General features: G+C 47.8%; 1 protein-coding gene and 1 pseudogene across 1 annotated transcript; one reads left to right on the forward strand and one right to left on the reverse strand.

Moving 5' to 3' along the window:
* Positions 1,250–2,161, forward strand: Ass-ps1 (argininosuccinate synthetase pseudogene 1; annotated as a pseudogene).
* On the reverse strand, positions 11,777–16,940 carry Selenow (selenoprotein W). The gene is made up of 6 exons (NM_009156.2): positions 16,821–16,940; positions 15,018–15,042; positions 14,874–14,927; positions 14,612–14,686; positions 14,417–14,515; positions 11,777–12,108 (listed from the first exon to the last, which is right to left on the reverse strand). Exons 1-5 carry the CDS (start codon positions 16,847–16,849, stop codon positions 14,432–14,434), a joined length of 267 nt encoding a protein of 88 aa, NP_033182.1. The 5' UTR covers positions 16,850–16,940; the 3' UTR covers positions 11,777–12,108; positions 14,417–14,431.
* Between the last annotated feature and the right edge of the window lie 6,884 nt (positions 16,941–23,824).

The raw sequence follows: 23,824 nt of genomic DNA on the forward strand, positions 1-23,824 counted from the left end.
CATGGTGGCTTGCAACCACTCTCAGATGAGCTGATGCCTTCACTTGGAACACATATATACCCGAAAGCATAACACTCAGTCATTTTGTTTTGTTTTTGTTTTTTTTTTTCGAGACAGGGTTTCTCTGTGTAGCCCTGGCTGTCCTGGAACTCACTCTGTAGACCAGGCTGGCCTTGAACTCGGATATCTGCCTGTCTCTGCCTCCCAAGTGCTAGGATTAAAGATATGTGCCACCACTGCCTGGCTTCAAAGTCAATTTAAAAAAGAAAAAGTCTTCTGGATAAGAAACAGGGTTAACTAGGCCCTATGATAGTTCTATATTCATGAGAGCACCTGCCACAGCAGTTTTGTGGAGTTCAGCAGACATCTTACGGTTTTCTTCTTTCAGTCTATATCTTTGGTTCGTCTATTTTGAGTTCTTGGGTTCTCATGAACTGAATTGATTCCTCTGGTAGTTCATATATCCTCTGGGCCCTGGGTCCCTCTGTGTCTCCCTCTGCTATTCCTAATGACTATTCTTTAGTCTCTACAGCTGGTTTGTTCTGTTATCGGCCTCGTCTGTTTTAGCAAATACTCAATCCTCTTAAGCCACATGGCCTCAGCAAAACAGGACGCATTAGTGGGGATTTAGAAGGACCTGTGACAAGCTGTGGAGAGGTTGGAGGCAGATACAATGTGACAAGGCTGCTTATTAAGGGTCTCCTGCTAGGGAAGATTCAGGGGGAGGGAGGACCGTACAATTTTCACGGAGACTTAGAGGACAAAGGGAGAAACCTGAGGCGTAGGAAACTTGTGAGTCTTTATTGAGGAGTGTGTTGAGACACGGTTTCTGTGTAGACCAGGCTAGCCTGGAACTCAGAGATTCCGCTCTCTCTCCTGTACAAATGCTGGTATTAAAGGTTTGGGGAGACTTTGAGGGCCGCCTACACATGCAGGTATCTTCAAAAGGCTGCATCCCCTAGAATTGAAGTTAACAGTCTTTTGTGCAGTCTATTGTGTGTTGCCTGCTAAAGATTCTGGGAACTGAACTTGATTCCTCTGGTAGTTCATACATCCTCAGCTGCTGAGCTATCCCTCAGGCCCCATGCACCATGCCCAATTTTACTTTACTTATTTATTTATTTTAAGAATGGTTCTCATACAGTTAGATGACCTTAAATTCTCGATCTTTCTTCCTCCACCTCCCCAGTGCTGAGATTACAGACACATACTCCCACCATGTATAACCACTATGCCTGATTAATAGATGGTACTTAACTCTCTCACCATGCCTTGTATAGCCCACAAACTGGTGGAAGCTACCCAGCTTGAGGCAGTCAAGAGTGTATCTCATGAAACAGGAGAGGGGAACAATCAGATGTGCTTTGAGACCCTTGCTACTCACTGCCCCACTCCCAGACTACAGCCATTGCCCCCTGGAAGACACCTGAGTTCTACCACCCAGTTCAAGGACCCCAATGATAGTACTCGAAGCAACATGGAGTCATTCCTGTCATACCCAAGAGCCCCTAAAGGATGGATGAGAATCCCAAGGACAAAGTACCCAGGATCCTGCCTAAGCACCAAACAGCCCAGATATTCTTAAAATAGAATTCAAAAAAGGGGTCCCTGGGAAGGTAACCACATCATTAGAGCTCACCGTGTACCTGAACCCAATTACAGGCAAGCACAGGGTGGGCCAAATTGGCGTCATGGAAATCTGCTTCACCGGGATAAAATCCCAGTGGATCTACAATACCCCAACAGGGAGCTCATTTAGACACAGAAACCTGCACCATGGATCAGGCAGTGTGAGATAGATAGCAGGACCTAGGCCTTAAATTCCCAGTACACACAGTATGCTGGGTATTTTTTTTTCTTCTTTTTCTTTCGAGACAGGGTTTCTCTGTGTAGCCCTGGCTGTCCTGGAACTCACTCTGTAGACCAGGCTGGCCTCCAACTCAGAAATCCGCCTGCCTCTGCCTCCCAAGTGCTGGGATTAAAGGCGTGTGCCACCACTGCCCGGCAGGTTGTTGGGTATTTATTTGTCTGCCACTGCATTGCCAAGAACCAAGAGTAGACAGAAGGGAGGCTGCAGATGTCTGTCTTCAGAGGCCAGGTGCAGCTAGGAATCTAACTCTCTGCATGTAATGAAGAGTTGGGGAGCATGAACGAGCTTGGGTGCTAATCAATCCGCTGATGCCATTGGTTTCATCAACATCAACTAGCTCGGCCTGCAGGGTATACAAATAGCCAAATAGAGGAGCCCTCCTGGCTCTGCAGCTCTCCTAGGCTTCAAGAATTAACTGTGATAAATTGTGGCTTTTTCTCCCATCTCCTGGCTAAGGCTGCTCACTACCACTACCACCACCTGGGAGCTCTTTGGTCCTTAACCCCTACAGCCTGCAAAAGTGCTCTCATTAAATAAAAGGGAGCACTGGGGAATGCCTGCAGAGAACAGCAAGATGACAATTTTTAAAAGTTAACAGTCTAAAAAATGGGGGTGAGGAGTCTGCCAAGCCACTTGGGCTACACCTGAATTCAAGGCAATCTTCCTACCTCAGCCTCCATTGTGCTGGAATTACAGGCTCGCAGCCCCTAACTTGGCTTCACAGAGCCATTCTGGTGCCTGGTCCCCCTTTCTCATTAGCCTCTGGAAGGATGTCCAAATACCACATTTCCTTGGCCTTGACCCAGCCTAACTCATCACCTAGCTCAATCCTCTTAGAACCCTGCCAAGCCAGGTCACAGAACTGAAGGGAGCCTTGGGACACTGCAACAGATGGTGTGACAGCCATTTGGGAGTCACGCATGTCAGTCCTCTTGTCCTCCCAGCCTCCTTAAGGAGCTGTGAACAGTAGGTGGGCTCAGGCTCTCCTCTGCCCACCACTCTGCCTGATGCAAGGCTCTCAAGGAAGTGCTTCGGCACATGTAGCCGAGGTACAGCTCAGTCTCCACGTAGGTCCCGCAGCAACCTGTGCAGAGGCTCTCCCGGAAGCTCTTGCCTGACTGTGGAATCCGTTCCCCAACAGAGCTGCCTTGTCTGGCCTCAGTGGAAGAGGATGCACCTAACAACCCTGCAGAGACTTGATGTACCAGGGTGGGGAGATACCCAGGGGACCATACCCTCTCAGAGGAAAAGGGGAAGGGGGATGGGGAGAGGGGCTTTGGGAGGGGGGCCAACAAAAAAAAAAAAAAGGAAGAAGGAGCTGCAGAGCATCTACATCAGTTCTCAACCTGTGGGTCGTGACCTCTTTGGGATCACATCAGATATCCTGCATACCAGATATTTACAGTATGATTTACAACAGTAGAATTACAGTTGTGAGGTAGCAAGGAAATAATGTTATGGTTCGAGGGTCACCACAGCATGAGGAACTATATTAGAGAATCGCAGAATTAGGAAGGTTGAAAATTACTGAGCTATATACACACGTGCCAGCTGCTTAATGAAAAACATAAAACCCATTTGTTTTTTGTTTAAAGACAACAGGGACTAGAGAGAGTGCTCCAAGGGTGTGCGTGCCTGTAACCCCAGTACTGAGGAGGGGAGCAGAGGCAGGCTGGCCAGCCAGCCTAGCCAAAATGGAGCTCTTCAGTTAAGAACTCTGTCTCAGAAGGTTGCGAGAACAGGGAAAGACACCAATATCCTACTCTGGCCTCTGCATGTGCACATGCACACACATGTGCACACACTCACACACACACACACACACACACACACAAATTTATATACACATACAAATAAGAGGCAGACCTCAGGCCAGCCAAGACTCTACCTCAAAAAAAAAAAAAAAAAAAAGACAAAACAACAACAACAAAGGGCTCATGTAGCCCAGGCTAGCTTCAAACTCACTAAGACTCTGCCTCCCAAATGCTGGGAACAAAGGTATATACTTCCATAATTTGCTTGTTCTTGATTTATTTGTTTGTTTGATTTATTTATGGGCTTTGTTTTTGGTTTTGGTTTTTTGTTTTTGTTTTTGTTTTGTTTTTGTTTTTCTTTCAACACAAGATTGCTCTGTGTAGCTCTGACTGTCCTGGAACTCACTCTTCACTTTATACACCAGGTTGCCCTGGAACTCAGAGACCCACCTGCATGCCTCTGGGATTAAAGGCAAGTGCCACAGTCTTTTGTCTGTTTGAGGCAGGGTCTCTCTACTTAGCTCTGGCTATCATTGAACTCATATGAATGACCTTGAAGTAAGAGAGAGATAACACCTGCCCCAGCCTCCTGAGTACTGGGATTAAAGGCATGTGCCACCACCGCCCAGCTATGTTTTTTTGTTTTTTTTTTTTTTTTATTATATGTAAGTACACTGTTGCTGTCTTCAGACACTCCAGAAGAGGGCTCCAGATCTTGTTACAGATGGTTGTAAGCCACCATGTGGTTGCTGGGATTTGAACTCAGAACCTTCAGAAGAGCAGTCAGTGCTCTTAACCGCTGAGCCATCTTTCCAGCCCGTTTTTTTTTTTAAATGGGTCTTATTATAGATTCATGGCTGGTGTGAAAGCTATGTAAACCAGAAAACCTTGAATTTGCAGAGATCTGACTGCCTCTATTCCCAGAGTTGAGATTAAAGGCAAGTGTCACCATGCTCAGTTTAAAGTGTTTTGTTCTTGTTTTTTGTTTGTTTGTTTGTTTTTTTACTATTTAACCTTTCCAGGCATAATTGAGTATAGCGGCAAAGACTTTTAATCCTAGCTCTCGAGACGGCAGGCAGTAGGATTTCTAGGTTCCAGGCCAGCCAGGGCTATGTAACAAACAAGACTGTCTATAATTAAAGAATTAGGCCCTGCCTCAAACCAAAACGAAGTATAACTGTTCAGGTAAAGGCTTGTGCTTGAGGGTATTTTTTGTTTTGTTTTGTTTTAATCCAAAAATGGGCTGGACAGTGGTGGTGCACACCTTTAATCCCAGCACTTGGGAGGCTGAGGCAGGCGGATCTCTGTGAGTTAAAGGTCAGCCTGATCTACAGGACCAGTTCCAGGACAATCAAGGTTACACAGAAAAACTGTCTCCAAAAAAAGAAAAAAAAAGAAAAAGGAAAGAAAAGAAAGAGAGAGGAAGAAAGAAAGAAAGAGAGAGAGAGAGAGAGAGAGAGAGAGAGAGAGAGAGAGAAAGAGAGAAAGAGAGAGAAAAGAGGGGGGTATCCCGATGGACCATTATGTCTGGCCTAAACCTTCTAGAGTGCATTCTTAGTATATCTACCCGTTTCAAAGCTACACCTTCCATAGGAATCTCAAGAGCTAAAGCAAAGGGCCTTCATGCTTAATCTGCTGGACCGACAGCCCCAGAAATGGACCTTCTGGTGACTGCTTCCAGGGTGTAGTGTGACCTACCTTCGGAGCAGTCTGTTTTGGTCTGTGGTTCTGTTTGTTGTGACATTAGATCTCTCAGAGATTCTTCCACTTCTGCCTCCCACTTGCCAGGATTTCGCTGCAAGGACCTGACACTTCCAGACAGCCTGTACCTCACTCAGTCCCAGACAGTCCCAGGCCTTGCCACTCAATTTTGGCTCAGAATAAACCACCTCTTGCCCTCTTTGAAGTAGCAGCTGGGTTTTGAGCAGACAGGTTTTCCGCTGTGGAGATGTGCTGGGATTCCAACTTAGGGCATACTAGTCTATCTGTTAAGTTGATTGCTTACTTGATGACTGCCGACCGCCTTTTCAGGGGGTGCCGTACAGGGTCTCCTTATTCTCCTGCCTTGGCCTCCAAGGTGCTGAGGTTATCCACATGTGTGACTAGCTAGGCCAGCATCTGGATTTATACTTTATAGTATTTTATCTTATAAACACAAATTGTCAGGCATTGTGGCACACACCTTGAATCTGAGTGTGAGGCCACCCTGGTTGGTTTACATAGTTTCAGGTCAGCCAGAGCTACATAGTTAAGACCCTGCCTCAAATATAAATAAATAAGTAAATAAATAAATAATAAAAGTTTAACAACAAAATATTTATAATTTTATGTGTACGGGTGTCTTGCCTCCATGTATCTGTGCACCGTGTGCATGTCTGGTACCCTCTCCAGCTGGCAGTATTTATTTTATTTTTCTCCTTTTATTGAAAGTAGATTCTTAGGCAGTTGTAGTACACACCTTTAATCCCAGCACTTGAGAGGTAAAGGCAGGTGGATCTCTAAATTCAAGGCCAGTCTGGTCTACAAGTTGAGTTCCGGGACAGACAGAGCTACACAGAGAAAACCCTATTTCAAAAAAAAAAACAAAAACAAACAAACAAAAAACAAAAGAGATGGGCGGTGGTGGCACATGCCTTTAATCCCAGCACTCGGGAGGCAAAGGCAGGCAGATTTCTGAGTTTGAAGCCAGCCTAGTCTACAAAGTGAGTTCCAGGACAGCCAGGGTTACACAGAGAAACCCTATCTCAAAAAAAAAAAAAACAAAAAACAAAAAAAAAACAAACAAAAAAAACAAAAAAAGAAAGAAGAAAAGAGAGGAAGAAAGAGTCCTTTCTCATACAATATCAACACACCCCGAGTATAGTTTCCCCTCTCTGTTCCTTTCAGTTCTTCCCAGTTTTCCCTCCCCCTCTTTTTCTCACTGAAAAAGAACAGGCTTTTAAGAGATAACAACCAAACATGACAAAATAAAATGTAATAAGATAAAGCATAAACTTATCACATTGAAGTTAGACGACACAGCAACCCCACAGGAGAAAGAGTTTTCAAGAGCAAGTACAAGAATCTGAGACCCACTTGTTCTCACATTCAGTAGTTCCATAAAAATACCAAAAGCTGGTACTACAATATATACACAGAGGACCTGTTGCATTTCCATGTAAGCCCTGTGTTTGCTGCTTCCGTCTCAGTGAGCTCATATGTCCCTTTGTGCAGTCACACTCCATCCCACCCCTCCCCAGAAAGTGACTCTGGTTCTCAAAACCAGCTCCTTGCAGATCTGAAGAATCTCTGCTGCCCCCTAGTGGCCTTCACAGCCCCGAGCTCTCCCCACAGCTGGTTCTCTGACCCTGTCTGGTCCCCTTTAGCAAATGTGACAATGCTCTAAGTCCAGACTGGCCGCCTGGAGGAGAGGATGGGGGTTGGGAGGGAAGGGTGGGGGAAAGACAGAATTAGGTCTGGTGTGGGCAGACGAGTGTCAGGCTACTGGAGAAAGGAGTAGGAACTGGCAGCTTGCATAAAACATTTACACAGCCTGACAAACCCTCGGATCCGCTCAGGGACAAGATCAGATTCTATGGACTGGGCAGAAGACCAGGGAGTCCTTCGATTTTGCTTTTTGCTTAGATTTGACTTTTTACGTTTGCAGTGCTGAGGGTGGAACCTAGAGGCCAGAGTGCTCCTTTTAAAATATTTTTATTTACTTATCGCTGGGGGTGGGGGCTGTGAGTGGAGCACATAGGAGTCAGGGCACACATAGAAATCAGAGGACAACTTTGTGGTATCACATCATCGGGCTTTGCAGCGAGAGCTAAGCCTTCTTACCAACCCTCATCTTTACTTGGTGTCTTAGTCAGGGTTTCTATTCCTGCACAAACATCATGACCATGAAACAAGTTGGGGAAGAAAGGGTTTATTGACCTTATACTTTCCACATTGCTGTTGATCACCAAAGGAAGTCAGGACTGGAACTCAAGCAGGTCAGAAAAAAAAAAAAAAAAAAAAAAAGCCGGGCATGGTGGTGCACGCCTTTAATCCCAGCACTTGGGAGGCAGAGGCAGGCAGATTTCTGAGTTCAAGGCCAGCCTGATCCACAGAGTGAGTTCCAGGACAGCCAGGGCTACACAGAGAAACCCTGTCTCAAAAAAAATAATAATAATAAAAGCAGGTCAGAAAGCAGGAGCTGACGCAGAAGTCATGGAGGGATGTTCCTTACTGGCTTGCTTCCCCTGACTTGCTCAGTTTGCTTTCTTATAGAACCCAAGACCACCAGCCCAGGGATGGCACCACCCACAAGGGGCCCTCTTCCCCCCATCCCCTATCACTAATTGAGAAAATGCCTTACAGCTGGATCTCATGGAGGCATTTCCTCACCTGAAGCTCCTCTCTCTGTGGTAACTCCAACCTGTGTCAAGTTGACACACAAAACCAGCCAGTACACTTGGGGAGGAAAAAGGCTAAATCCGAGCTGGAGAAATGGCTCCCCTGTTAAGAGCACTAGCTGTTCTTCCAGAGGAGCCTGGATTCAGTTCCCAGCACCCACATGGCTGTTCACACCCATCTGTAACTCCAGTCCCAGGGCACCTGATACACTCTTCTGGCCTCAGCAGACACCAGGCATACACATGTTACACAGTCAATACATGCAGGCAAAATGTTTATACACATAAATTTAAAAAAAAAAAAAGCCAGGCAGTGGTGGCTTGCGCCTTTAATCCCAGCACTTGGGAGGCAGAGGCAGGTGGATTTCTGAGCCTGGCCTACAGAGTGAGTTCTAGGACAGCCAGGGCAATACAGAGAAACCCTGTCTCAAAAAAAACAAACAAAGGGCTGGTGAGATGGCTCAGCGGGTAAGAGCACCCGACTGCTCTTCCGAAGGTCCAGAGTTCAAATCCCAGCAACCACATGGTGGCTCACAACCACCCATAATGAGATCTGACTCCCTCTTCTGGACTGTCTGAAGACAGCTACAGTGTACTTACATATAATAAATAAATAAATCTTAAAAAAAAAAAAAAAAAAAAAAACAAACAAAGGTTAAATTTAGAATGTAGATCAATGCTTCCAAAAGCATTGATTTCTAGAATGATGGAGATATTTTCATCATGCCACATGGCTAGATCCTCAACACATTTTACTCTGTTAAGACAGAATGTTAGTCTGGAGCCCGATATCAGCTTTGAACTTGAGGTCTTTGCCCTTCAGCTTCCAAAGTAGCTGGAATTACAAGCCTGTAAAGCCTTTGCTAAGTGGAAAAGGGAAATCTGAATAGGTTATAGACTGTGTGATTCCAACTGCACGGCCTTCTGAAATAGGCAGACTGGAGAGGTAAGAGGTTAGTTGCTGGGCTTGGAGGTTATCAATTGCTATGGTGCAGTTCTCAGGCCTGACCACAAGTGGGCACTGTTAGAATTCAGGGTTTGTGGAGTTCTTTTCTTTTTTCGTTACTCACTTTACATTCCAAAATCTGTCCCCACTCCCACATCTCCTCCCCCAAACCTCCTTCCCTTCTCCTCTAAGGACATCCATGCCAGACTCCTGTCCACAAGCATAACAGTATCATTAATAGTGTCAGGGATTGGTGCTTGCCCATGGGATGGATCTCAATTTGGGCCATTCCCTCAGTCTCTGCTTCATTTTTGTCCCCACATATCTTGTAAATATGACACATTTTGGGACAAAGGTATTGTGGGTGGGTTGCTATCCTTATCCCTCCACTGGGTGTCCTGGAGGTGACCAGTTTGGACTCCATATCCCCCACTGCCAGCTGTCTACCCCCATAGACTCCCTCGGGACATTGGTTGGTTGGTTTGGTTTGGTTTGGTTTGGTTTTTTCAAGGCAGTTTCTCTTTGTAGCCCTAGTAGTCCTCAATGTGTACTGCTTTTTAAAGACCTTGTGTTGTGGAATCCGGGCTGGTCAAAAGCCTCTGATGCTCTCCTTTTACCAAATGGGTTCCAGGAATGTCATTTGTGCCACCAAGCTTGGCATCAGTCACCTTCACACAGCCATCTTGCCAGCTATCCACCTGATTTTTGAGACATCTCTCATTGGGCCAGGGACTCAGTGACTCACAATGTCCAAGAGATCTCCACCTTTCCATCAGCATTAGAGGTACACATACCAACACCATGACTAGATTTTTACATGGGTGCTAAAGACCAAACGCAGGCCTGAGCTCTCTGGCCAGTCCTCTTCTCTTCTCCAAATATGTGGGATCTGAGCCATTTCAGACAAAATTTAAACTTTTCCAGTCCCCCTACCCTTCCTGACCAGAGGAAGAACTATGTCCCTCAATTCAGAAGAAAGTGGATTTTACAACTGTCCTGATATGACCTCTGCTGTGAGAGAATGGCACTGTAGAGCCAGCAATTCAAGGCCTTGGTACATACCAAAAGAACTGAACACAGGTGTTTAAACACATACACATAAAGTCCCCAATAGAAGAATGGATGATGGGCTGGAGAGATGCCTCAGCAGTTAAGAGCACTGACTGCTCTTCCAGAGGTCCTGAGTTCAAATCCCAGCAACTACATGGTGGCTCACAATCATCTGTAATGGGATCCGATGCCCTCTTCTGGTGTGTCTGAAGACAATGACAGTGTACTCACATATATAACATAAATCTTTTAAAAAAAGTATTGTATAACCATCAACATTAATGATAATGATGTGCTGACAGGGGTAGGGTGACAGATACCTGAAGTCTGGCCATTCAGGTAGAGGTAGAAGGATTAGACTTCAAGATTGTCCTTGACAACATAGCAAATTCCAAGGCCAGCCAGCTGTCTGTCAGCTTGACAAAACTGAGACTCCTCTGGGAGATGGGAATATAGCCATGCCTATGGGGGGTGGTTACCTTTTTAAAAAATTCTTCTCAGCCGGGCGTGGTGGCACTTGCCTTTAATCCCAGCACTTGGGAGGCAGAGGCAGGCGGATTTCTGAGTTCAAGGCCAGCCTGGTCTCCAAAGTGAGTTCCAGGACAGCCAGGGCTACACAGAGAAACCCTGTCTCGAAAAGACCATTAAAAAAAAATTCTTCTCATATATTACACCCCAGCAGTTTCCCCTCCCTCCTCTCCTCCCAGTCCCTTCCCCCACCTCCCCTTTTCCCCACAACCACTCCTCTATTTCCCTTCAGAAAAGAGCAGGCCTCCCAAGGGTATCAACCAAACATGGCCTAACAGGTTACAATTACAATGACATTAGGTACATACCTTCATATCAAGGTTGGACGAGGCAATCCAGTAGGTGGAAAAGGTCCCAAAATCAAGCAAAGATTGAGAGACAGCCGCTGCTCCCACTGTTAGGTGTTCCACAGGAGCACCAAGCTACATAACCATAACACACATATGCAGAGGGCCTGATCAGACCCACTCAAGTTCCCTGATGGTCGGTTCAGACTCTGAGTCCCTATAAGCTCCATTTTATGGGTTTTTCTGTGGTCTTTGACCCCTCTGGCTCCTACAGGAATAATCATCTTTTTAAAAAAAAATGATTTCATCATCTTGCATATATGGTGGTTTGCCTGCATATATGTGCCCCAGGTTTATGCCTAGTGCCTGAGAAGGCCTGAAAAGGGCATCAGATCCTCTGAACCTGGAGTTATAAATGGTTGTGGGTACTGAGAATTGAACCCAGGTCCTCTGGAAGGACAGCCAGTGTTTTTAACACTGTGATGTGTTATGGAACCAGTCAGGAGATCTTGGACTACGCAAGCTGAGTAGTAACATGTCTTCTTGTGTTCTTCACTCTGCTTATTACAGTTTCTCTCTCTCTCTCTCTCTCTCTCTCTCTCTCTCTCTCTCTCTCTCTCTCTCTCATGTGTGTGTGTGTGTGTGTGTGTACACTCACGAGTGAGGGAAGAGGGAGAGAGAGCGAGCGAGAACACATGATGCATATACATTTGTGTACTCCCCAGGGGGCCAAAGCAGGCAACAGAGGTCAATAGAGTTGGTTGTCTCATTCCACCACAAGGGTCTCAAGGATTGCTATGTCTTGGCAGCAATTGCCTTTGCCTGCTGGGCTGTTTCACCCAGCACCTCTCTCTGCTTCCTGCCTGCAGATACAATGTGACCAGCTTCTTCAAGTCTCTGCTACCTTGATTTCCCCATCCAGGATTGTGACCCGAAACTGCAAGCCAAAATAAACATCTCCCTTGGGTTACCTCATCCAAACTTTATTCAACCGGGAACACCTGGAAACATGGCTGCCTGTCTTCTTGAAGTCTTGAGGTGGAAAGGGAAAGCAAAGCAGGAGGGTGGGTGGGAAACAATGGGGGAATTCAGAGAGAGAGGTGGGGAAGAGGGCAGGGGGGCAGGGCAGGCTGCGTGCACGGGTAGATTCTGGGGAGGCACCCACAGCCAGAATCCATCTCTGGCCTGACTTGGTGGCCGCAGGAACATCGAGGAAAGACCACAGGTCTAAGACATTTCAGTCCTTCCTGTCATGAAGCGGCTGCCAAGGAAGGCCGGCCAGGAGCTTTCAGGACTGCAGAGAAAGAGAGGGAACAGTCAGCTTGAGAGGCAGAGGAGGGGGCTGTAGAAGGGAAGGCTGAGCCAGGTGTGGCTGGCATGCTATACACCTACAGTCTTAATAGTGCTACTTCAGCCTCCAAATGCTCCTTTCACAGACGAGCCACTGTGTGTGGCCGAGCAGAGACTCTAACTAGATTCCTGATGCAAAGCGTGCTGAGAGCAGACATCGAATCCATGGGAAACGGGGCATGATGCCCAATTCTAGGCCGAGGGAGAGGAACCAAAACCAAGGCCGCGAGGATGGAAGGATGTATCTTCTAGGTTGTAGGGTCAGATATTAGAACTCAGCTCGGACTGGGCCCCCTCATACTGCCTGGTTGTGAAGAAGGCTGAGTTTAGAGCACATCTGCAACAACTGGCGAGAAAACAAAAACCAAAGGAAACCCAAGGCTCCCCTCTCAGTGTAAGCCAACCTGACACAACTGTCTCAAATTTAAAAAAAAAAAAAAGAATGAAAATTCAGCTAGCTCAGTGGTAGAGCCCCTGTCTAGAATCCCCCAGGGAGGGGCTGGGGGCGTGGCCCAGTGGTAGAGCCCCTGCCTAGAATCCCCCAGTGAGGGGCTGGGGGCATGGCTCAGTGGTAGAGCCACTGCCTAGAATCCCCCAGGGAGGGGCTGGGGGCGTGGCCCAGTGGTAGAGCCCTTGCCTAGAATCCCCCAGTGAGGGGCTGGGGGCATGGCTCAGTGGTAGAGCCCCTGCCTAGAATCCCCCAGTGAGGGGCTGGGGGCATGGCTCAGTGGTAGAGCCACTGCCTAGAATCCCCCAGGGAGGGGCTGGGGGCGTGGCCCAGTGGTAGAGCCCCTGCCTAGAATGCCCCAGTGAGGGGCTGGGGGCATAGCTCAGTGGTAGGGCATGTGTAAGGCAGAGTTCAATCCCCAGTACTAATAAAATAAAACTAAGAATGTGCTGTGAAGAGGGAACAGGGCTGTATTCCAGAAGACATCAGGTTAGACACAAGTCCTTGGCCTGCTCCCACATGGCATGGCTCCAGGTCATATCAAAGGGGCAAAGGTGACCCAGGGCCAAACTGCTAGGGCTCTTTGCTAGCACTTTGTTGTTAGATTTTTTTTTTAAAGATTGATTTATATATTTATTTATTATATGTAAGTACACTGTAGCTGTCTTCAGACACCCCAGAAGAGGGAGTCAAATCTCATTACAGGTGGTTGTGAGCCACCATGTGGTTGCTGGGATTTGAACTTCAGAAGAGCAGTCAGTGCTCTTAACCGCTGAGCCATCTCTCCAGCCCCTGTTGCTGTTAGATTTCTTCATTTTATTTTACGTGTTTAGTGTTGTGCCTGTAAGAACCTGAGCGCTTGGTGCCCATGGAGGTCACAAGAACACATCAGATTCCCTGGAACTGGAGTTAGGAAGCATTGGGGACCGTCACATGGTGCTGGGACTTGGACCCAGGCAAGAGACACGGTTGTAGCTGGCATCGAGCTCACTGTGGAGTCAAGCGTAACTCTGAACGCTTGTTCCTCAGGCCTCTCTACCTTCAAAATGGTGGGGTCACAGGCTTTTCCCACCACGTCGATTCTTACATGTTTTGTTTCTGTATGTGTATGAAGTGTTTGCATGTATGTCTGTGCACCATGTGTGTGCCGTGCCTTCAGAGGTCAGGAGGGGGTTGTCAGCTCCTCCGGAGCTGGAGTTATAGATAACTAGGAACCACCTTATCAATACCAGGAACTGACCCCACATCCTCCGCAAGAGCAGCCAGTGCTCTTGACCACCGAGACAACTCTCCAGCCTCACTGTTTTGTTTTGTTTTGTTTTGTTTTGTTCAGACACGGTCTCCTGAGGTCCGGGTTGGTTGGCTTCTAACTCGTGGCAATCCTTCTGCTTCAGCCTTAGAGATGCTCACTCAATCCCTCCCCTGGTGCTAAGATTATAGGTGGAAGTCACTTTACCCCTGCATTACTCTATGTGTTGGCGTCGGAAGTCTGAGCTTCCCGCATGGTAGGTGAGCACTCTACCGACGGAGCAATGTCCTCAACCCAAGCCCAACTTCCCTTAGCATCCTCCATTCCTGAATCAAGAAGGGCACTTAAGGCAAGCCCCTGCCCCCACCCCCACCCCTGTCCCCATCCCCTCCCCAGTACCACTCTGCAACCTACCAAGTATCACACCCAACCCTCCTGGCTCCAGGGACCCCTGGGATGTGGCCATCTCCCACTCTCCACTCAGAGAGTCCATACACAGGGAAAGATACGACACCGCAAGGTGGCACCCTCCCCCCCCCAAACAGTCTCCCTTACCCCTGCCTCTAGGGCTCACTGGCACTGAGCCAAGGCAGCTTTGATGGCGGTCACCAGTTTCCGGAACTTGCTCTCTGTATCCACATAGCCATCACCTCTCTGAGGGGCAGAGAAGAGAGTTGAACTAATCTCCACACACCGACCAACCCACACTGACACCCCACCCAACCCCCACGAGGCAGGACTCGGATTTACCTTCTTGGAGTGGACCAACTTCCCGGCTACTGTCACTTCAAAGAACCCGGTGACCTGGGGAGTCCCCTCGCCACACTGAGAAAATAAGGCATTAAGACGGGGCTAAGATGACCTCTCTGGGATACTTTCTCCATCACATCCCAGGGAGTGAAGAACATAGGGCAAAAGGATAGAGAGGATTGGCCTAACCCATTCCCACTGCCTCCCAGTCCCAAGGGACAAACAAGGCACGTCATGATCCTATGCCCATTCTAAGACTCACAATGTCCAGGCATCCGGGGAACTCATGTTCTAGCTTCTCCTTGAGCTGGAGGTACTGGAGACAGGGTACAGGGTGGGGGTGGGGTTATCACAGCCAGGCCCAGCAAACCCCCCTACCCTACCCACCCTGACCTACTTCACTCACCTTGGGCTTATAGCCTCAAGCTCCACTGTCAGGTGAATCCAGGGTTGTCGCAGCCCACCAAGACAGCATGGATCCAAGGCAGGACAGGTACCCAAGGGAGGCAGGCAATAGCAGTGCGATGAAGGTAAAGAGAGACAGAGATCCAGATGAGAACGCAGAGGTAACAAAGACCCTCAAAAGAGGGGAAGATGTGCTCATCACACAGAGAGATGTGTGCGACAGTGCGAAGATACATAGAAAGCCCACCCCAAACAAAAGAGCCAAGATGGAGAGGCGGGATGGCAAAGAGATCACAGGTTCCACATAGAGATGCCAATGGGGAGGGAAGCAGGGAAGTAAATTAGGACAAATGCTGCCTCAGTAGAATCTCACCCACCCACTCCCTCCCCCGCCTGGCTGTCACTCAGGAATCCAAGCTCTCTCCAGCACCCAGTACAAAACATAAGCTCCCCAACCCCATGTCCCCTACCTCAGGCCATTTTGGGCCTGGAATCTGGTGCAGTGGCCTCATGGGAGCCTCAATTTATCAAAGCAGGCTGTTGAAAGACATCCTGATAACTAGGGCCTGATCAGACCCCTCAAGGGGGTTGGGAGGGAGGAGGCCACACCCAGCTAGGTGGACCACGGACCCCAGATTCAAGTTACAGGGTTATCGGTAGTAGGACCTCAGGCTGGCCCTGCCTCATTTCCAGCCTCAGTTTCCTCCCCTGTAAGATGGAGACAGAATGGCTGGAGAGCCCCTCAATGGACTTCAGGGGTGCAGAATCCATTCAGCAAGCACTTTTCAATCACTTACTGCAAGCCAGCTGATTATCAGATGCAGATGGAGGAAAAAGTCATCAAGAGAAAATGGCTGGTCTTTCTACGCCTGCCTCTAGCAGGGGCACAATTAATAGCGCTGGCAGGTAACTAACCAACATCATCACCTCCTTCACACTACAGAAGGGGAAACTGAGGCCAGAAAAGAACTGGGGTTAACAGCACCGGCACTCACTGATCAGAAACCAGTAAGAGTTTTTTGTTTTGTTATTTGTATTGCTGGGAACCGAACCCAGGATCTGGTGCATCTCATGCAAACACTCTACCACTGAGCTACACCCTCACCCTACAATCTATCCTATATTACTTTTTCTTTTCGGGGCACAGGGTCTTACTACATCACCCCGGTTGCCTCTAACAAGCAGCTTAGCTGGCCTGGAACTATCTACCTGCCTCTACTTCCGAATGCTGGGATTAAAAGTGTGCATCAACACCACCACTCCGTGACTCAGTTCGCCCTTTTCATGTACACACTGGGAGGTGCGACCACTGTTAACTCACACTACAATCCAGGTACGGGACATCCCCAGACCTCCCAACAGCGCTTATGAGTAAACCCCCAACTACACCACACCTTGTATTCTCTAACTCATGCCGCTCAGTGAGGGGGAAGGGAAACAGCCTGTCGGGAAGGAAAGGTCCCCAGAGAAACCCGATGCTACCCTTCCCCTCCCCTCAGCGCTGAGTCACGTGTTCAAAGTGGCCCCAAGTATCAGTTTCCATTTTCACTGGTGAGATGTCACTCAGATGTCAGATGCCAGGGATCGGGCTCAAGTCTCTGTTACCTCCATCCCACCCGCTTGGAAATCCCTCCCTTTGGGTCTGAAATACAGTCATCGTACTCGGTTACCAGACCCTGGTAGATAGGGGGAGGGGCAAAGAAAAGGGTGGGAGAGGGTCTCCTGGCACAAAGGTTGGGGAGCAGAGAAAGGGCACAACGAGCCGGGAGCAGGAAAAGGGGGAACTGCAGTCACCCGGACTTACCAATACACGACTCGAACGGCGAGCGCCATAGCTGCACGTCGCATCCCCGCACAACACGAGGACCCGACCCACAAGCAACAAGGACCTCAAGCTCTGAGCGTGGGGCCGTGCGCACAGCCGACTGCCTCACGAGTCAGAGCAAACCAAGTGCGGGGGTGGAGAGTGGGCAGAGCTACGGGAGGACCGAGGTTCCGGAGCACGGCGGGGTCTGTGGCCAGGGGCGCGAACCTCAACGCAAGACTCCATGATATCTTGATATCTGGGGTTCTCTTGATATCTGGGGTTGTCTCCATAGACAGCGTCTCTGGGACCAGTAACCTGAGAGCCCCTCGCCGTCCCTTCTCTATGCCATAATGGTTCAGTCCTCAGGGCGGTGGCTCGAGGCAGAGAATTGGTTGAGACTGAAGTTCAGTTACAGAGTGGCTGAGAGGGGCAGGGCAGGGAAATCGACGCATTGGGAGACAGGCAATTGGGATGGATCCCTCCTCCCCAGCGCTAACTGGACCAGACTAAATGAACCTTAGGTCTGGAAAACTGAAACTAGGAGTCCCAGTGTGCGCTTTAGGTCCAGCTGTCTCACCACCGACAGACCCCCTGCGCACCCCCAAAACCATGCAACCCCTCTTTTTGCGCCTTCCCGCTCCCTTCCAGCTGCCTTCCAGCAGAAGGATATATAGAAAGTCCTGGAATGGGGCTTGGACTGTAGCGCAGTTGGTAGAGAACTTGCCTACCATGTATAAAGCCCTAGTTTGGGTCCCTAGCACACTGTTATCTGGGGGCTGTGGTACAAGCCTGTAATCCCAGCATTTGGGAAGAAGAAACTGAAGGACTGAGTTCAAGGTTATCCTTGCTACACAGGGAGTTTGACGCTAGTCTGGGCTACATGAGCAGTTGTCTCGAAACAAAAAATCCAGGCGTTGCCTTTAATGCCAGCAGTCAAGAAATCTCTGTGGGTTCGAAGCCAGTCTAGCCTACGTAGAGCGTTCCAGGACAGACATGAGAGACCGTCTCAAGGGGGAGAAAAAGGTAAAAGTGGACAAAATATTTGAGTTTAGGATTCCTGAGCCTCACTTTCTCCTCCTTGAAAGCTGGACAGATAACAGGAGATAGTCATTCCCACAGAATTTTTTTGCTCTCTAGTTTCTTATCCTCCACACCCTATGAACAAACGGCAATGGCATGCCCACCCCCTCCCTCCCCTCTCTCTACTTTCCCACCACCACCACCACCACCACCAAGGATGGCTCACCAGCAGAGATGTTTATCTGTCACCTGACTTCTTTAATTGACTTCAACCGGCTATCCCCGCCAATGGTTAACTAGGGACCAAATAAGGAAATTTTCCCACCTAGCCCTCTGGTTCCCCATCAGTACCCTACCCTGCACACAGATGATGGGCTGTGATTCTACCCACAGAAAAATGAAATTTGAATCATTCACTCCCCATTTGACTTCATAGGAGTGCGTTGGCAACTGAGGATTCAGAGGCCTAAAAGCAGTAAGAAAACTGTATTTCCCTAAAAGGATGCTTGTTCATGCACTTGGACTCCTGGAAAGAATGAGAGCCAGAATCTGCTGTGTGTGGTGGGGAGAACTCAGTGAAGATAACCAGGAACCTTCTGTGTCCTCGTTGGGCATCTCCAACAGGCTAAATTCAGTGTCGCAGCCTCTCTGTCTCGAGACGGAGGACCTGTGACCACAGTCTGAAAAGGAATAAAGAGTCAGTCTGGAAGAACCAGGAACAGAGACTGAGTCAAGGGTCAAGAATAAATGTTCCACAGTCCCGAGTTTTCCTGTGGTTCCCAACACCCTTGGAACAAAATCCCAAACCTTAGCATGGATGGCCCCTCTGACCCTTTCTCCCAACACCCCAGTGACAGGGACCACTGGGACCTTAGCCACATTCTTGTCTCAGGGCCTTCACACATGCTGATTTAGCCCTCTCACCCCGAGTCCTGCTTTTCCTCCAAGAATCAGCTGCAACCATGGAGGAAAAACAATTCTTTCTGGAAAAAGTCTGCTTTGTGTTCGACACAAGTTGTACCAGTTTATTTGCCCTTACAAAGTGCCCTAACCCCAGTGGCTTACACTGCAGACACACCTCATCTCGTGCTCCTGGTGGGCAGAAATCTGAGATCAGGTAGCTGCAGAGCTGGCTTACATTGAGGATTGAAAAGAAAACTGACCCCACAGCTCTGGGGTCACTTCTGGTGGTCACTGGCCACGGCTGGAGCTACTCGGCTTGTAGGTGAATTACGCACAGGCTAAACAGATGGCGCAGTGGTGAAGAGTACTGGCTACTTTTGTAGAGAATCTAGGTTCAGTTTGCAGCCCCCACGTTACAGCTCACAAGCCTCTGCAACTCTAGTTCCAAGGACTTTGATGCACTTGTCTGACCTCTGAGAGTACTCACTGCACACACTTTGTGCACATGAACTCCCAAGCACATGAACTCCAAGCACACAACACACCTGAAACACACTAGGAACCACACACACACACACACACACACACACACCCTTAAAAAGTAACTGCCTGTCTGCTTACAGAAAGCGAAGCTTTCTCTCTTTTCTTAAAAGATGTATTTATTTTATGTTATTGAATGTTCTGTTTTCATGCACTCTAGAAAAAGGAATCAGATTCCACTCTTCTTGCTTCCAAAATACAAGGAGTCTCTAGTGTGTATCTAGTGTACTCTGTGAGAGGTTTAAATTCAAGCCTGCATTATCGATGCTCAGTATGAGATCTGTGGCACTTGCACTATGGATGTTCACCACGCCTGGATTGCTAGCAAGCTGTGACAGCGTTGAATTCTTCTCTGGGGTCACGAGCCACCAGTGGGTGTTGGGAATTGAACTTAGGATCAAGCACTCAGTATGCTTAACCACTGAGCCATCTCTAAAGCCCTAGCTTCTCTTTCTCTCCTCTATCTTCCTCCTCAGAGCAGCTCCTTCGATTTCCAGTTTGTGCGACCTAATTGTTCCACTTTTAAGTTGTAATAAATCATCCTTGAAGACTAGAAAGATGGCTCAATGGTTAAGAGCACTGAACTCTTCCAAAGGTCCTGAGTTCAAATCCCAGCCACGTGGTGGCTCACAACCATCTGTAATGAGATCTGATGCCCTCTTCTGGAATGTCTGAAGACAGCTATAATGTACTTACATATAATAAATAAATAAATCTTTAAATAAATAAATAAATCATCCCTTGAGCTCTGAAATGAATAAATTAAACAGCAATATACAAAAAGGTAGATCTGGACTGAAGAGACAGCTCAGGGTTAAGAGCACTGGCTGCTCTTGCAGAGAACCCAGGTATGGTTCCTAGCACCCACATGTTGGCTCACAGCATCTTCAGGCTTTATGTGGGCATCATGCATGCATGTGGTCTACACACAGACATGCAGGCAAAATACTCCTACAAATAAAATAATTTTTTAAAAGATAAATTCCCCCACTGAAAAACAAATCTGCTTGGAGCCAACCAGAGAGGAGCTGGGGATGTGGTTTAGAAAGTAGAGGGCTTGATGTGTAGCCTGATCTCCACGTGGGCCCCCAGCGCCTGGAGCAGGGCTGTCGCTAAAGCTATTGCCTGTCTGTGGAATTGGTTCCCCTAACTGGGCTGTCTTGTCTGGCCTCAGTGGGAGAGGATGAACCTAGCCCTGCAGAGATTCGATTTGTGGAGGTTTGGGGGAGATACCCAGGGGGTCCACCCTCTCAGAGAAGAAGGGGAGGAATAATGGGGAGGGGGGACAGGGATCAAGATGTAAAGAAAGTAAAATTAATTAATGGGAAAAAGAGTGATTGCCTGGTACGTTTGAGGTCATGGGTTCAAAGCTCAGTGTCAATAGGGGAGGGATAGGAAATTCTCTTATTCATTTTTGCATTTTATGTGTGTGGTGTGTGTATGGATGCATACAAGAGTGTGGAGGCCAAAGGTTGATCTTGAGTGTCTTCTTCAGTTGCTCTGTACCACACATACTAAATAAATCAGGGTCTCTGGCTGAACCCAGAGCTTTTAGATTTATTTACTTTATGTATGAGTACATTATAGCTGTCTTCAGACACACCAGAAAAGGGCGTCAGATCCCATTACAGATGGTTGTGAGCCACCATGTGGTTGCTGGGATTTGAACTCAGGACTTCTAGAAGAGCAGTTAGTGCTCTTAACCGCTAAGCCATCTCTCCAGCCCAGGATATTCTTTAAAATAAAATAAGTTTGTGATGGTTTGTATATGCTTGGCCCAGGGAAGTGTTTTCTAAGAGAGCAAAGAAGCTGTTTTCCAGAGATAGCCAAGGTTGTACCTCATGCTACAGCTGTACTTGGTAATGTGTAAGAGTCCCCCAGGTGGTACTGGTTTTGAAAGCATGAAGGGGTTATGAAGAACAGCTGAGGCTTGGCACTGTGAGAGGCCATGGAAGGCCAATGGTGAAAGTACAGCCACAGTTGCAATCGATGGCCCAGGACTGAAGGGGTCATGCAAAGGATTTGTGGCTTGGCACCATGAAAAGAGCCTATGAGAGGCTATTAGTGAAGCCAAGTTGCAGTAGAAGAACCCAGTGTATTGGAGATGGGATGATCACCAAGAACAGAGGCTGCAGTGGAGTGGATCAACCTGAGCTTAGACTGCTACAGAGGGCAGAGCTGGAGAAGTGACCTAAGCCCTTTGGAGGATCTCAGAAGATCATATGTGGATCCCAGACATTGAAACAAGAAGCTGGAACGTGAAGTGGATGCTCACAATCATCTATAGGATGGAACACAGGGCCCCCAATGGAGGGGCTAGAGAAAGTATGCAAGGAGCTGAAGGGGTCTGCAACCCTATAGGTGGAACAACAATATGAACTAACCAGTACCCCCAGAGCTCGTGTCTCTAGCTGTATATCTAGCAGAAGATGGCCTAGTTGGCCATCATTGGGAAGAGAGGCCCTTGGTCTTGCAAACTTTATATGCCCCAGTACAGGGGAACACCAGGGCCAAGAAGTGGGAGTGAGTGGGTAGGGGAGCGGGGTGGGGGGAGGGTATAGGGGACTTTTGGGATAGCATTTGAAATGTAAATGAAGAAAATACCTAATAAAAAATGGAAAAAGAAAAGAAAAAAAAAAGAAGCTGTAACATTGAAGTTGCCTTGGAGACCCCTTCCAGATGCCAGCACCACGGGGTATCTGCTGAGGAAAGCTGCTAACAGGGAGTAGAACCAGCCCAGGAGGAAGAAGTTTGTTGCAGTCAACAAAGATGAAAAAGGAGTTGGAGACCTGAAAACTGCTTTGACATCAGCCACAAAGATACAGAGTTTGGAGTTTGCCTACCTGGTTTCCTGTCTAGTTTTGCGGATTACAGTTAAGTGATTGGATGAATCTCAGAAGAGACTTTGGACTTTTAATGTTGTTGAGACTCCTATAGACTATAAAGACTTTAGAAGTTGGACTAAATGTATTTTTTTATTATGTTATGTTTCGGTATGGCCCCCCATAGACTCAGATGTTTGGACCAGGGAGTAGAATGTGATGATTTGTATATGTTTGGCCCTGGGAGTGGCCTGATTAGAAGGTGTGGCCTTGTTGGAGTAGGTGTGTCACTGTGGGTGTGGTCTATAAGACCCTCATCCTAGCTAGCTGCCTGGAAGCCAGTATTCTGCTAGCAGCCTCCAGATGAAGATGTAGAACTCTCAGCTTCTCCTGCACCATGCCTGCCTGGATGCTGACATGTTCCCACCTTCATGATAATGAACTGAACTTCTGAACCTGTAAGCCAGCCCCAAATAAAAGTTGTCCTTGCCGGGCATGGTGGCACACGCCTTTAATCCCAGCACTTGGGAGGCAGAGGCAGGCGGATTTCTGAGTTCGAGGCCAGCCTGGTCTACAGAGTGAGTTCCAGGACAGCCAGGGCTACACAGAAAAACCCTGCCTCGAAAAACCAAAAAAAAAAAAAAAAAAAAAAACCTTAATTTTAAATTTAGTAAAACTACATCCTTTGAGCAACATAACCTCCTAAGCCCCAAAATCATATAGATAGGGGCTAGGGAGATGACTCAGTGGGTAAAGTCCTGAGTTTGACCCCCAGTGCTGACAAAACAGCTAAACTTGTTGTGGTACCTGTAATCTCAGCACTAAGGAAGCAGGACAAGCAGAGAGCCCTGGAGCTAGGTGGCCACCCAGCCTAAGCAAGTCCAGAACTCTAGGTTCAATAAGAGACCCCGTCTCAAAGAAAGACACTGGGGTGTGTGTGCAGGGGTTCAAGGTAGCACAGTGGCAGAGTGCTTGCTCAGGATGCATCAGGTCCTGGGTTCGATCCTCAGAACCACAAAAAAAATCAAAACAAAAAAATATGGTGGAGAGTAACTGAGGAAGACCCTTGACATTGACCTCTGACCTGTATACACAAAACATACACAGACAGACATACACATATAGGCATACACACTCAATGAACACACACACAAATCATATAATAGGTGTTATTAAAGATATTTTTTGTTGTTTTCTTTTGTTTTCTTGGTTTTTCAAGACAGGGTTTCTCTGTGTAGCCCTGGCTGTCCTGGAACTCACTCTGTAGACCAGGCTGGCCTCGAACTCAGAAATCTGCCTGCTTCTGCCTCCCAAGTGCTGCGATTAAAGGCGTGCACCACCACTGCCCGTTTTTGTTGTTGGGTTTTTTTTTCTATTTTTTTAAAGACTTTTTAAATTTTATTTTTAAATGTGTAGGTGTTTTGCCTGCATATATGTGTATGCACTGTGGGCATGCCTTGTGCCCAAGGAGACCAGGAGAGGCCATAGGACTCTTAGGTCTGGAGTTACAGACAGTTGTACATCCTCTTGGGTTCTGGGATCAAACCCAGGTCCTCTGGAAGACCAGCAAGTGCTCTTAACCACTGAGCTAACTCTCCATACCTGGTGTTTCTAATTTTTAAAAAGATTAATCAATTAATTAATTAATTGTATATCACTACACTATCACTCTCTTCAGACACACCAGAAGAGGGCATCAGATCCCACTGCAGATAG

The sequence above is a fragment of the Mus musculus genome, chromosome 7 (genome assembly GCF_000001635.26).
Source record: "Mus musculus strain C57BL/6J chromosome 7, GRCm38.p6 C57BL/6J".
Taxonomy (NCBI): domain Eukaryota; kingdom Metazoa; phylum Chordata; class Mammalia; order Rodentia; family Muridae; genus Mus; species Mus musculus.